The sequence below is a fragment of the Carassius gibelio genome, chromosome B16 (genome assembly GCF_023724105.1).
Source record: "Carassius gibelio isolate Cgi1373 ecotype wild population from Czech Republic chromosome B16, carGib1.2-hapl.c, whole genome shotgun sequence".
NCBI classification, from domain to species: Eukaryota; Metazoa; Chordata; class Actinopteri; order Cypriniformes; family Cyprinidae; genus Carassius; species Carassius gibelio.
In genome coordinates, this window is record NC_068411.1 from 31,267,920 (window position 1) to 31,282,323 (window position 14,404).

Consider the following 14,404-nt stretch of genomic DNA (forward strand, 5'->3'; position numbering starts at 1 on the left):
GTATAAAAACCATTACACCTATGGGATGAACACACTTTACACAGAAACAAACATGAGTGTGTGTGTGTGTTTACTGCTCATTACTATCTGTGTTCACTTGGATGGGTTAAACTAAGAGGACAAATTACAAGTATGGGCTATCATACTTGGCTTATACACCACTATCACTATCACTGCTTACTCTAATAAGATTCAGGTGAGTCAAAACAAAACTCTAAAGGAGCTTTACACACGTCACTCAAAACCAGAACCAGGAAACATATCAGTTCAGAAACTGAAAGTTTAGTTCACTGTTGTGTGTTTATTCAAGCAGAAAGATGGATGCAGCAACAGTTTTTCAGGATGAATTTAAGTGTCCGGTGTGTCTGGATCTCCTGAAGGATCCAGTGACCACTTCCTGTGGACACAGTTACTGTAAGAGCTGTATTACAGACTGCTGGGATGAAGAAGATGAGAAGAGCGTCTACAGCTGTCCTCAGTGCAAACAGATCTTCAGTCCAAGACCTGCTTTAGCTACGAACACCATGCTGGCTGAAGTGGTGAAGAAACTGAAGAAGACCAAACTTCCTGCTGACCGTTACACTGGAGCTGGAGATAAGAAGTGTGATGTCTGTACTGGAAAAAAATACAAAGCCGTCAAGTCCTGTCTGATGTGTGTGAACTCTTACTGTCAGACTCACCTTGAACAACACGAGAGTTGGTTTAAAGGAAAGAGACACAGTTTGATTGAAGCCACTGGACGACTGCAGGAGATGATCTGCCAGAAACATGAGAAGATCCTTGAGATCTTCTGTCGCACTGATCAGAAATGTATATGTATGCTGTGTATGGATGAACATAAAAACCACGACATTGTATCAGTTGGAGAACAGAGGACAGAGAATCAGGTATTTAACACTAGACACTGATGAAATATTGCTGTCACTCGTTTCAAAATAATTACAAGCTTACAGCATTCACACTGCATATGACAGCAGAAGTTAGCAGCTGCTGCAAAACGAGTTTCACACAATAGACTTTGATTGAACAACATAAAATAATGTAGTGATCTAGTCACCAGTTTATTGAATTAATACTTTTATTAGTCAAAATACAAGCTACACAGCAGAAACACGGTCAGTGTGAAGCTCCATATGTATCAGTTTCACTTTTATGTAAGGAATCCCCAAATAATCCCAAAGACTTGATATAATGTGTGTAGGTCTTTTAATTTCACTTCTGCGGAGTTTACCTAATTTATCAGGATTTAGTTTCAATTTTAGTCTAGCACAGTTTTTTTAATGTGATTCCAATTTCAAGTGAACGTAACATTTAGGCTGTATTTCTAATTCACGAGTTCGCCTGTCCATCCAGTTCTGATGGTTAATGTTAAACAATCTTGGCTTGCTGTTCTCAATGGAGAATGATTAGGCTCCTCCAGAACCGGAAATAAGATGTTACAAGAGAACGTGAAAATCACTTATCAACCATAAACAAGATGACACAACGTGCATTCAGTCATTTAAGTACAAATGTGATGTGATCAAAAGTTTTGGTACCATAAGAAAGCTATGTTCAAGCCCTTCCCAAAAATTTATTTTTTTCTTGAACTTAACAAAGTTTGTGGCTATAGGATTTTGGCCGATAGCTATGATTTTCAGGTATGGAATTTTGAGTAAAACAGGTTTAAAGTGAGACAGGTTTCATTTTTTCCTCAACAAGAAGTGTCTGTCATAAGTATAATACTGCATCATTACACATAAATTGCTATTTACTGCTCTAAATGTGATTTTTTTTCCAAAATATTTTCAGAGATGACAGACAAGATGTTATAGAATAATAAAAAAAAAAATTCTGGAATACGTCCCAGCACAACATTTGACGGGTTTTCCCAGATCACATCACAAATGATGAAATATGAGGAGGATGTTTAGCAATACTTATGTTGTTCGCTGCACATCATCTCTAGTCTCAGTGCTACCTGAGGTGCCATCACCATTCCACCAGCAGCCGCCACTCAAAGTCCCTAATGATTCAGTGTTGAAAATGTAATTTGAAAAACAACAGTAGGCTAATTCAACCAGTAGGAACTAGATCTAGGATAGTGTGGGTGGGAACGATATGCAGGGACCAATTGGCCACTGTTTAACAGTGCATTTGGATGTCTACAATTTACTGTACGCTGTAGAGTAGGAAGGAGCACTGGGACAGGGCGGTATGCTGGGAGAGTCCAGTGACTGCTGCTTATATAGGCTTGTAATGATAATTGACAGGCCTGAATGAATAGGCTCCTCCAAAGCCTACATTTGGAACTTCTGTTAAAACACAAATCACAGAATGAACTATATCTTTAAGTTGGTTGCCACATACTCAGAGCCCAAGCACGATTGTTCCAGGCGCTGACCACAGCGTTGGTCTGCTTTCACACTAAGTTGCAACCCAGATGTGTTTGCAGTCACCTTACGTCATTGCAAATGCACACAGAAAACACATGGAGAACACAACGTGACTGAGCATAGTTGTAATTTTTTGTTATTTTGGTGCATTTATGTTCATTGCATGGTGTAATTCAGCACATATCCAGCACATATCAACGTAGCCCTGCCGCTCATGGTTCTCGTGTGTTGAGGAAACAATGATATCGACAGTGTTATGCATGCGCGGGATACTTTACTTCCTGAACAAGTGCGCACCCTAGTCCGTGTTGCTTGTACATTCACGTGAACCACACCACAGTTCGGGAGCAACCGAACTCAGACCACTTTCTCCAGGTAGTCTCGGGTTCGGTACCCCAGTGTGCACCAGGGTCCGATGACAGTGTTCACATTAGCGATTTTTTTATGCAATGATGATGAAGAATTGACAGAGCAGCCATCAAGTCTTAGACGGTGTTCTAGGTTATTACATGCAGAGTTTTTAGGTCCTATAATTATCACCTACAGCAGTAAGAAATTACTTGTCATCCAGTTTTTTATATCGACTATGCATTCCATTAGTTTCTCAAATTGTTGTGTTTCACCGGGCCAAAAAGAAATATAGAGCTGAGTATTATCAGCATAACAGTAAAAGCTAACACCATGTTTCCTGATGATATCTCCCAAGGGTAACATATAAAGCGTGAAGAGTAGCGGCCCTAGTACTGAGCCTTGAGGTACTCCATACTGCACTTGTGATCGATATGATACATCTTCATTCACTGCTACGAATTGACGGCGGTCATATAAATATGATTTTAAACCATGCTAATGCACTTCCATTAATGCCAACAAAGTGTTCTAGTCTATGCAAAATAATGCTGTGGTCAATTGTGTCAAACGCAGCACTAAGATCCAATAAAACTAATAGAGAGATACACCCACGATCAGATTATAAGAGCAGATCATTTGTAACTCTAAGGAGAGCAGTATCAGTACTATGATACGGTCTAAATCCTGACTGGAAATCCTCACATATACCATTTTTTTCTAAGAAGGAATATAATTGTGAGGATACCACCTTTTCTAGTATCTTGGACAGAAAAGGGAGATTCGAGATTGGTCTATAACTAGTTAGTCTATTAACTAGTTCTTTGGGTTCAAGTCGTGGTTTTTTGATGAGAGATTAATGACAGCCAGTTTAAAGGTTTTGGGGACATATCCTAATGAAAATGAGGACTTAATAATAGTCTGAAGAGGATCTATGACTTCTGGAAGCACCTCTTTTAGGAGCTTAGATGGTATAGGGTTTAACATACATGTTGTTGGTTTAGATGATTTAACAAGTTTATACAATTCTTCCTCTCCTATAGTAGAGAATGAGTGGAACTGTTCCTCAGGGGGTCTATAGTGCACTGTCTGATGTGATACTGTAGCTGATGGCAGAATGGTTGCAATTTTATCTCTAATAGTATCGATTTTAGAAGTGAAGTAGTTCATAAAGTCCTTACTGCTGTGAGGTTGGTAAATATCAACACTTGTTGAGGTTTTATTTTTTGTTAATTTAGCCACTGTATTCAATAAATACCTGGGGTTATGTTTGTTTTCTTCAAAAAGAGAAGAAAAGTAATCGGATTTAGCAGTTTTTAATGCTTTTCTGTAGGATAGGTTACTTTCCCACCAAGCAATACGAAATACCTCAAGTTTTGTTTTCCTACAGCTGCGATCTATTTTTCAGGCTGCTGTCTTTAAGGTGCGAGTGTGCTCATTATACTATGGTGTCAGACTGTTTTCTTTAACCTTTGTAATAATAAAATCTCCATAATCATCGGGAAGAAGGAGGCGGGAACTGGTGGACAATCAAACTGACATTTTAATACTTATTTTTAGCCTTCCTGGACTTTGATACATTTACAGAGACACTTTTGAGACATTTACAATTTTCTATTTGTCCTCCAGAACCAACTGAAGGAGACACAGAAGACGCTCCAGCATAGAATCCAGCAGAGAGAGAAAGATCTCCAGCAGCTGAGAGAGACTGTGGAGTCTCGGAAGGTGAGTCTGGAGAAGAAGAGAAGTTTGTCTCCGTCTCAGTTCAGACTCACTGAAGCTGAATCACTGTGTGTCCTAACAGCACTCTGCACAGACAGCAGTGGAGGACAGTGAGAAAATCTTCACTGAGCTCATCCGCTCTGGTATGAGAGGCCATTCTGAGCTGATACGGCTGATCAGAGATCAGGAAAAGACTGCAGTGAGTCGAGCTGAAGAACGACTGGAGCGACTGGAGCAGGAGATCAATGATCTGAGGAGGAGAGACGCTGAGCTGGAGCAGCTTTCACACACACAGGATCACATCCAGTTCCTGCAGGTAACACAGATCTAGAAGAACAGGATCATAGTGGACTTGAGCAGATCCTGCTGTGACAGAGACTCACAGAGTCTTATTATATAATCATCAGTCAGACTCTCATCTGATCAGCTTCTTTTGAAAGAGACGGTGCTTACAAATGGCTTTCATTTGTGGAGATCTCTTAGGAATCATTTCTCTGAGCTCTTTTATCTTGAAGATACATTTAGCTGTCAAACACCACTAGCAGTTCAAAACGTTTCATTTTAGCAACTCGATAGTACCGATTCTGAGTAAAGTCAATCAAAATTGAATCAGGTGATCTTGAAACCTGATAAAACTGTAACAATTTTAATGGCAAGTAATCATAAATGATGATCATAAAGATGATCATAAATGATGATCATAAAGACCACAAACAAGAATTAAGTATGTACAGTATATTATCAGTACTTCAGTGTATCGAAACCAAAACAAACCTGAGTTGAAGTTATAAATGACAGTCAATCTACAGTAGTCAACATATGAAGTGGATAAGAAAAAAGTTAATCAAAGTGGTCCTAAAACAAGAACACATTTTGGTTTTAGGTTTAAGGACAACTTTGATGAAAGGTTTTGATCTACTTCAAATGTTGACTACTATAATCGTAGTCTTTGAGCTGCATTTTCTGAGCAATTATACTGATCCCTGCAATGAGACTCCATTGATGTGCTTGACCTGTTAGATGGAGATTTATGTTTTTAGCTGAAGTTTTATTAACCAATAATGAATATTGAGTTACTAAGGATCAGTCAAGTCAACACGAGCCAGACAAATCTGATGTTCCTGAAGGTTATTGGATAAAGTGTGGAGCTGATGAGTTTTAATTTCTGTTTTCTGTAGAGTTCCAAGACTTTCTCAGCACCTCCTGAATCTACAGATGTAAATGATGACCCCTACATTTCTCTCTTCTCTTCTGATGGTCTGAGAGAATCTGTCCATCAGCTGAGAGACAAACTTGAGGATTTATGCAAAGAGAAGATCAAGAAGATCTCAGACAGAGGTAAAGTCCTGGAGATTCATCTGTCCATCATCATCTCATATCATGGAGAACATCATATTAAATAATCACACTGTTCATGTCTGTTGATTTCCACAGTCACATTCACCTACATTGTTCTCTGGAAAAGGAACGACTTTCTACGATGTAAGTCAGTAAGAAAACAAGAGAGTGTTTTCATGTTCTTCCTGTACAGTTTAGCTACATTAAATAATCAAACAGATCCATACATCCTGATTATGGTGTGTTTTATCTCCATCAGATTCTCATCAGCTCACTCTGGATCCAAACACTGTGAATAAATACCTTCATCTGTCTGAGAACAACAGAGTGATTGCTGCGACTAAAACAGTCCAGTCATATCCTGATCATCCAGACAGATTTGATGTGTATCCTCAGCTGTTGTGTAGAGAAAGTGTGTCCGGACGCTGTTACTGGGAGATTGAGTGGAGTGGAAATAATGGTGTGCGTATATCAGTGTCATATAAGAGCATCAGCAGGAAAGGAGATGTTGAGTGTTTGTTTGGATTTAATGACCAGTCATGGATTTTGTTCTGCTCTCCCTCCGTATACTCTTTCAGACACAATAAAATAGAGACTGTTCTCCCTGTGATTCCCATCAGCAGTAGAATAGGAGTGTATGTGGATCACAGTGGAGGAACTCTGTCCTTCTACAGCGTCTCTGACACAATGAGCCTCATCCACACAGTCCAGACCACATTCACTCAGCCGCTCTACCCTGGGTTTTGGGTTAATAATGAATCATCAGTGAAACTGTGTTGATAAAATAATGTTCTATATCTGTACTAAGTTTGCCATAATTGGCTACACACACACACACACACACACACACACACACACGCACACACACACGCACACACACACACACACACACACACACACACACACACACACACACATATATATGAATCCATAAAATATTTCTGGACAAAAATACATAAATAGATTACAAATGTATTTTCAGCCTTCGGGTCATTTTGACCTGTGAGGAGGGACACATTCATTACAGGTACGGAAGGGTGGATGAGGTTTTTTAATTCAAAAATCCAAGCCCTCCACATGCCAGCTTGATCCCCTCCCCACAGTTTTAGTCAAATCCTGCCTGTCCTCTCTACTTTCCCTTATATCTGCTATCTTCCACTCCTCACTCACTACTGGAATTGTTCTTCTACATTCCAAAACTGCAGTTGTCACTCCAATTCTAAAAAAAAAAACGGGTCTAGAACCCAACAATTATAATAACCATTGCCCAATCTCTAATCTTCCCTTCATTTCCAAAATTTAAAAAAATAAAATAGTTGCTACTCAACTTCACTCATATATCTCTAAATAACCTCTACAAACAATTCCAATCTCGCTTCCGTCCCCACCATAGTTCAGAAACTGCTCTTATCAAAATCACCAATGATCTGCTTATGGCTGCCGACTCTGGTTCTATCACCATCCTTATTCTCCTTTATTTAAGTGCAGCCTTCGATACTAACTCACACTTCATCCTTCTCAACAGATTATCTTCCATTGACATCACTCACACCCCTCTCTGCTGGTTTCACTCATATCTTTCAGGCCGCAAACATTCAGATCTAAGTCTGCCACAGTCACCACAGGTGTTCCCCAGGGCTTTGTCCTGGGTGCTTTCTTTTCATTATTTATCTCCTTCCACTTGGTAATATTTTTCGCAAATACAATATTCATTTCCACTGTTTCGCGGGAAAACACTCAACTCTACCTTTCCTGTGGACCCAATTCCACACTCCCCCTCTCCAATATTTTCAACTGTTTATCTGAAATAAAATCCTTGTTCACTTTAAACTTCTTAAAACTTAATTGTGACAAAACCGAAATCCTTTTTAATGGCACCAAAACTACACTTTCTAAAGTTGACAGTTTTTTCTGTTGACTCCTTGGTTTTCCCCTCCCCTCAGGTTAAGATTTTGGGTGTCATCCTCTGCAATTTATTATCATTTCAACCAAATATTAATAATGTAACATCTTTCCATCTTTGTAACATTAATCGTCTTTGTCCCTTTTCTCAGTTACATTCTACCTCTATCCTTGTCATAGTCTAGTCAGTTCCTGTATTGATTACTGTAATCTGACATCTGTAACATTGACTCTGTAAGAATTACAGAACCTCAGACACTTGGATCTTCAAAAGCCACACAGTGCATTAACATATAGTCATCTGTTCCCACATTTCACTAAGAGAAAGTGCGGGAAACGCCTCTATCAAATATGTTATCAGTTCCTTCATATCCCCTTCCTTACCCATCCTTCCTCCACTTGGTTTCACTCAGAATGGTCTATAATATAATGTTCTACATTAATGCAAGTGATATTTACAGTCATGTTTGGTGTCATTTGAAATGTCTCAGGGCGACTGGTACAATGGTCTCAATCTTACAAAAGTAGACTAAAAGATAATACAGGTCCTAAGACACAGGTATGCATCTTACTCTTAAATACATCTTTGAGAATTTGAGCGTATTGATGTATTGATTTGATATAATTGGAATGTAATTGGAATATTTTATATTTACCTGACTGTAAATAAATTGTTATATTTGATTCTATTCCGTTTTACTCTGTAATTATTGGCTCTAGTAGATAACGCTATATCCTTGTAACCAAATTTCTTGTGTCAGGTTAGTAACGGACTAAAATTCCATTGGAATGGAGCATAGTGCACACCAACTGTATCTTCAGAGATCCGGCTAACACTTGATATCAGTTTCAAGAGTACTTAGATTGTAAGGCAGGGATAGGCAACTCTGGTCCTTGAGGGCCACTGTCCTGCAGAGTTTAGCTTCAGCCCTCATAAAAACTCACATGCCTGTATCTATCTAGTAATCCCGAAATACTGATTGCCTTGTTCAGGTGTGTTTAATTAGGAGCTAAACTTTGCAGGACAGTGGCTCTCCAGGACCGAAGTTGCCTATCCTTGTTGTAAGGGCTTATGGGGAATTTCCGTTTAGGTCATTGGTCTCAAACTCAATTCCTGGAGGGCCACAGCTCTGCACAGTTTTGCTCCAACCCTAATCAGATACACCTGATCCAGCTAATCAAGGTCTTCAGGATTACTAGAAACTTCCAAGCAGGTGTGATTTGGAGCTGGTTGGAGCTAAACTCTGCAGAGCTGTGGCCCTCCAGGAATTGAGTTTGAGACCACTGGTTTAGGTCATCTGGATGTTGTTTGACCAACCTAAATAGGGTGAGCCTGACCTCTGTTTATATTACTCTAGCTAAGTGTACGTGGGAAACCATGGCATGACCATAACAAAACTACTATCAGGGAAAGTAATTTTAGTAAACTTATACCAATAGTAGTGGTCATGACCTCCGACTAGAAATAATGTTGCTTTATTCAAGTGTGTACAAATCAATGGGGGATAACTAAAAGTACTTTTAGAATGAGCAAGAATAGGAGCGGCCGTCTAAAGTATTAGCCAATTACCTCTGTCTAATAACCAAGAGTGACGAGAATGTCACTGTAAGATATGCTAATGCCAAAGCGATATATCTTTGAGTGACATGAGCACCCGAATGAACAATTACAATAATATGAGAAAATAAATAGAATAATCAAATCTCAGAATAATAATGATTAGAAATGGTCAAGCAACCACATTGCCTTTCAATCTAAATTTGAGGTCATACTAAAATAGAGTAAGATTTGATAATAAAATGGAGTCAGATTTGAGTTTAACATAAATTGAATAACTCTGTTATGAGGATGGGTTTGGGACGAACTCAGATGCAGACAGGATGTACTGAACACAAGATTTATTAATACAAAAAGGGGAAAACAAAACCCACGAGGGGGAAAACAATGACTAGGGAAGACACTAAATAACTCTACAAAACACAATAAAAAGGTAAACAAAGACTCTGAACACTAACTACTAACAAACACTCACGGTAGTACAAAGACTTCTTAGAGGGGTTACAAGGACACGATATCTCAGGAGGCTGACAGGAAGAAACACATATGTGGAACATTCACAGAGTGGAACAGTTTGAGGAAACAATGAACCGACAAAAGACAGAGCACACTAGGAGATCTAAATAGGGGAACTAATCAAGACACGACAGGTGGCACAGATAGGACAATCACGACAAGACTAGGATAACAAGGGGGGCGGGGCAAGGGAACGAGACAACACAAGCACATGGCCCAAAGACAAGGCCATGTGCTTGTACACAAAACACGGGTCTGTCATGATCCTGCCTCTAGACTAGAGAAAACTCAGGACATGATGGCAGAACCATGACAAACTCTATGCGGTGAAAAGACCAAACACGCCGGAAACCTTCAGCCAGCATTGGATACCTTCCTTGGACCGTGTGCATGGACCATACAACTCTTTCCCTCTGTTTAAACCCAGACTTAAAAATAACCTGTTTAAGAAGGTTTATTCTTTGTAACTGCACATTTCTATTTGTACTGTTGTCTATTGTCGATTTATTATTTCAAACTTGTTGTAAAGTGATCTTGAATTTTGTGAAAGGTGCTTCAAATAAAATGTATTATTATTATTATTATTAATAATAATTAATTTTTTGGTAAAATATTTAATTTATTTTAGTCTAATCCAAATATTTTTTTAATTGAGCTATATATAAACTACAGTTATAGAATATATAGTATTGTACATTTATATTTGCATAAAATATTGTACAATACTATATATTCTATAACTGTAGCAATACTCCTTATGTTTTTTCCCCAGACATTTTCCATTTGAACTTAATTTATAAAATACACAGTTTCAGATACACAAAACCTGCATCTGGCACTGCTTAAGTACTTTACTCAAGGATATTGTAACATCCAGGAAAGCAAGGGTAGCAAAGGCTTGGTAAACAGTCCTTTAAGTAATCCAATACATAGAAGATTATTCAAAGCACAAGCAATTGAAACCAAAACAAAATGCAATAGCTTATACTATAAGAAATAGTGTAAATACATAGAAATAAAATTGAATTCACCAAACACAGGTGAGCATAATGGGCAACTGATTAAACATATGAGAACACAATAAAACATATATAGGCACTTCAGAAAACAGGAAATAAACACAAGTATAAACTCCAACATGTAAACAAAATGAATAAACATAACAGTCCTAGAGCAGGATCAGAACATGACAGAACCTCCCTTTCTAAATGGCAGTTTCTGATGCCTAAATGCAACATCACAACAGCCAGTGATGGTGGGTGGAAAAGACTACAGTGAATCTGAGAGAGGGACAGACCAATACACAAACATACAGAAATGGCATAGTGGGATGAATGGATGGAACCAAAGGAATGGAGAAGCAATGTAGAAACTCAGGCTCTGCATACCAGACAGAAGACCAAGGAAGAATCAATAAGGCTGGATACCAAGATGGTTGGAGCCAGACGGCTGGACAACCATGGTGATACCGTGGCAATGGAGGACCAAGCTGGAGGTAGAAGATCTGCAAACCGAGGTAGAGTCAGTGGGAATGATGAAGATGGTAGAGCTGGAAGGATGGAATACAGTGAAGCCAAATGAGTGGAGGGTGCAGGCAGAGTCATTTGTTTTAAACTAGAAGTTTTTGGATGATGTGCAGTGTTACCATATTCCTAAAACACAATACATTTTTCTTTATTGTAGTTTTATGCATTGTTAAATCAACACTATGTAAATTTTTGTATTCTATCGGTTAATAAATATAACTGCACGCATCTCATGGAATAAAATTCTAACCGGAGCTACTTCTCCAAGTTGATGTTTATAGCGATTCACGTAGGTATGTGTTACTCCATAGCTGAGACGACCCTAACCCTGACCCTAACAATAGTCCAAAAATAACCACTTATTATAAATGTAGCATTGTGATTAGACAAAAATGCAGTTTAGTAAATTAATTTATGATGTACTCGCTCATTATATGACATATAAGGAGCAGCTGTGGCTTAATGGTTAGAGAGTTAGACTTGTAACATGAAAGTTCGAGTCTTGGTGCTGTCAGGAGTTGTGGGGGGGGGGGGGGGGGCAGTGAATGAACACTCTCGATACCGATGACTGAAGTGCCCTTGAGCAAGGCACTGAACCCCCAGTTGCTCCCCGGGTGCTGGATATTGCCGTCCACTTCTTCGTGTGTATGTTCACTGCTGTGTGTGTGCACTTTGATGGGTTAATAAACAAACTCCAACCAGTCCAAAATGCAGCAGCTAGAGTTCTTACTAGAACCAGGAAGTATGACCATATTAGCCCGGTCCTGTCAACACTGCACTGGCTCTCTATGAAACATCATATAGATTTAAAAATCTTGCTTATTACTTATAAAGCCCTGAATGGCCTAACATTGTTCGGGAGACAGACAGACTCTTGCAGTTTAAATCTAGATTAAAGACCTCTTTAGAAAGAGAGAAAGTTGTGACATTTGCCAAGTATAGTAACCCATACCCTGAATTGGTACCCTGCATTTAACCCATCCAAGTGCACACACAAAGCAGTGAGAAGTGAACACACACCCAGAGCAGTGGGCAGCTATATATCCAGCGCGCGGGGAGCAACTCGGGGTTCAGTGCTTTGCTCAAGGGCACTTCAGCCAAGGGTATTGAGAGTGGAAGAGAGCACCATTCATTCACTCCCCCCATCTACAACTCCTACCAGCACCATGACCTTTGGATTACAGGTCCAACTCTCTAACCATTAGGCCACAGCTGCCCCAGCTTACACATACAATATAATGCATTATTTAGGTAAACCGGAACTGGGAACACTTCCCATAACAACCGATGTACTTGCTACATCATTAGAAGAATGGCATCTACGCTAATATTAATCTGTATCTCTCTTATTCCAAGGTCACATCAGATCCAGTCTGTGTCCAGATCAGAGGGTCACTGCAGTCACCCGGATCCAGTACGTATCCAGACCAGATGGTGGATCAGCACCTAGAAAGGACCTCTACATCCCTGAAAGACAGCGGAGACCAGGACAACTAGAGCCCAGATACAGATCCCCTGTAAAGACCTTGTCTCAGAGGAGCACCAGGACAAGACCACAGGAAACAGATGATTCTTCTGCACAATCTGACTTTGCTGCAGTCTGGAATTGAACTACTGGTTTCGTCTGGTCAGAGGAGAACTGACCCCCAACTGAGCCTGGTTTCTCCCAAGGTTTTTTCTCCATTCTGTCACCGATGGAGTTTTGGTTCCTTGCCGCTGTCGCCTCTGGCTTGCTTAGTTGGGGTCACTTCATTTACAGCGATATTGTTGACTTGATTGCAAATGATTGCACAGATACTATTTAAACTGAACTGAGCTGGGTGATGACATCACAGAATTTAATGATGAACTTCCTTTAACTGTCATTTTGCACTATTGACACTGTTTTCCTAATTAATGTTGTTCAGTTGCTTTGACACAATCTATTATAACGCATTATAACGCATTATAAATAGAGGTGAATTGACTTGACCCCAGCCTCAGTCCATTCCTTGTGAAGTTCACTCAAATTATGGAATTGATTTTGCTTGACAATCCTAATAAGGCTGCGGTTCTCTTGGTTGGTTGTGCATATTTTTCTTCCATACTTTTTCCTTCCACTCAACTTTCTGTTAACATACTTGGATACAGCACTCTGTGAACATCCAGCTTCTTTGGCAATGAATGTTTGTGGCTTGCCCTCCTTGTGAAGGGTGTCAATGATTGTCTTCTGGACAACTGAAAGATCAGCAGTCTTCCCCATTATTGTGCAGCCAAGTTAACCAAACTTAGAGACCATTTTGAAGGCTCAGGAAAACTTTGCAGGAGCTTTGAGTTAATTAGCTTATTGGCATGTCACCATATAATAATTCATTGAGAATTGGTGGGTTTGTGGGTTTTTGTGAGCCAAATTTATCACGATTAAAAGAACTTCAGTCTGTGTGCATTGAATTGATTTAAAGCTGCTGTAGGTAACTTTTGACGCTCTAGCGGTTAATAAACAGAACTGCTTGCGTCTTGCGGAAGAACATCGTAGCCGGAACTACTTCTCTCTGTTTATGACTATGAAGAATCACAAAGGTACTGGGTTACTCCGCCGCGGTATCCCCGAAGCAATCTAAAATAGTCCGAACATAAACACTTATTATAGGTGCACCCTAGTGATTCAGGACAAGCTAAAAACACGGTTTGGAAAATGGATTCATGGTGTACTCGCTTATTATATACATTTTTCTACATTTCAAACACAAACAAAGTTACAGACCGCAGCTCTGATTGGTTGTTTTTTTACCGGGAGCGGCCCGTAACTGCAAATGGCAATAGGACACTGGGAGGAGCCAGAGGAGCTTGATTTTTTTCACAGATTATCTGTCTCATATTCTACTGTCAGGACATAATGACAGGTTTAACAAATACGTAAAAAATATATTTTTACAAAAGTTACCTACTGCAGCTTTAATACACAGGTGTGACTTCTTAATCTTCTAAATCTGACCTCAGAAGACTACAGAGGGTAGTCCGGACTGCTGAGCGAATCATCGGTTCAACTCTCCCTTCTATTCAAGAACTGTACTTATCCAGAGTGAGAAAAGGGCTGTCAAAATCACTCTGGACCCCTCACATCCTGCACACTCCCTCTT

The 14,404-nt window shown here is 39.5% G+C and overlaps 1 protein-coding gene across 1 annotated transcript; it reads left to right on the top strand.

The window, feature by feature from the left end:
- Positions 1-282: 282 nt before the first annotated feature.
- On the top strand, positions 283-6,684 carry LOC127975305 (E3 ubiquitin-protein ligase TRIM16-like). Its single transcript, XM_052579254.1, has 6 exons — positions 283-887; positions 4,353-4,448; positions 4,528-4,761; positions 5,624-5,783; positions 5,880-5,927; positions 6,043-6,684. The coding sequence occupies exons 1-6, from the start codon at positions 318-320 to the stop codon at positions 6,561-6,563; spliced, it is 1,629 nt and encodes a 542-aa protein (XP_052435214.1). The 5' UTR covers positions 283-317; the 3' UTR covers positions 6,564-6,684.
- Positions 6,685-14,404: the final 7,720 nt, after the last annotated feature.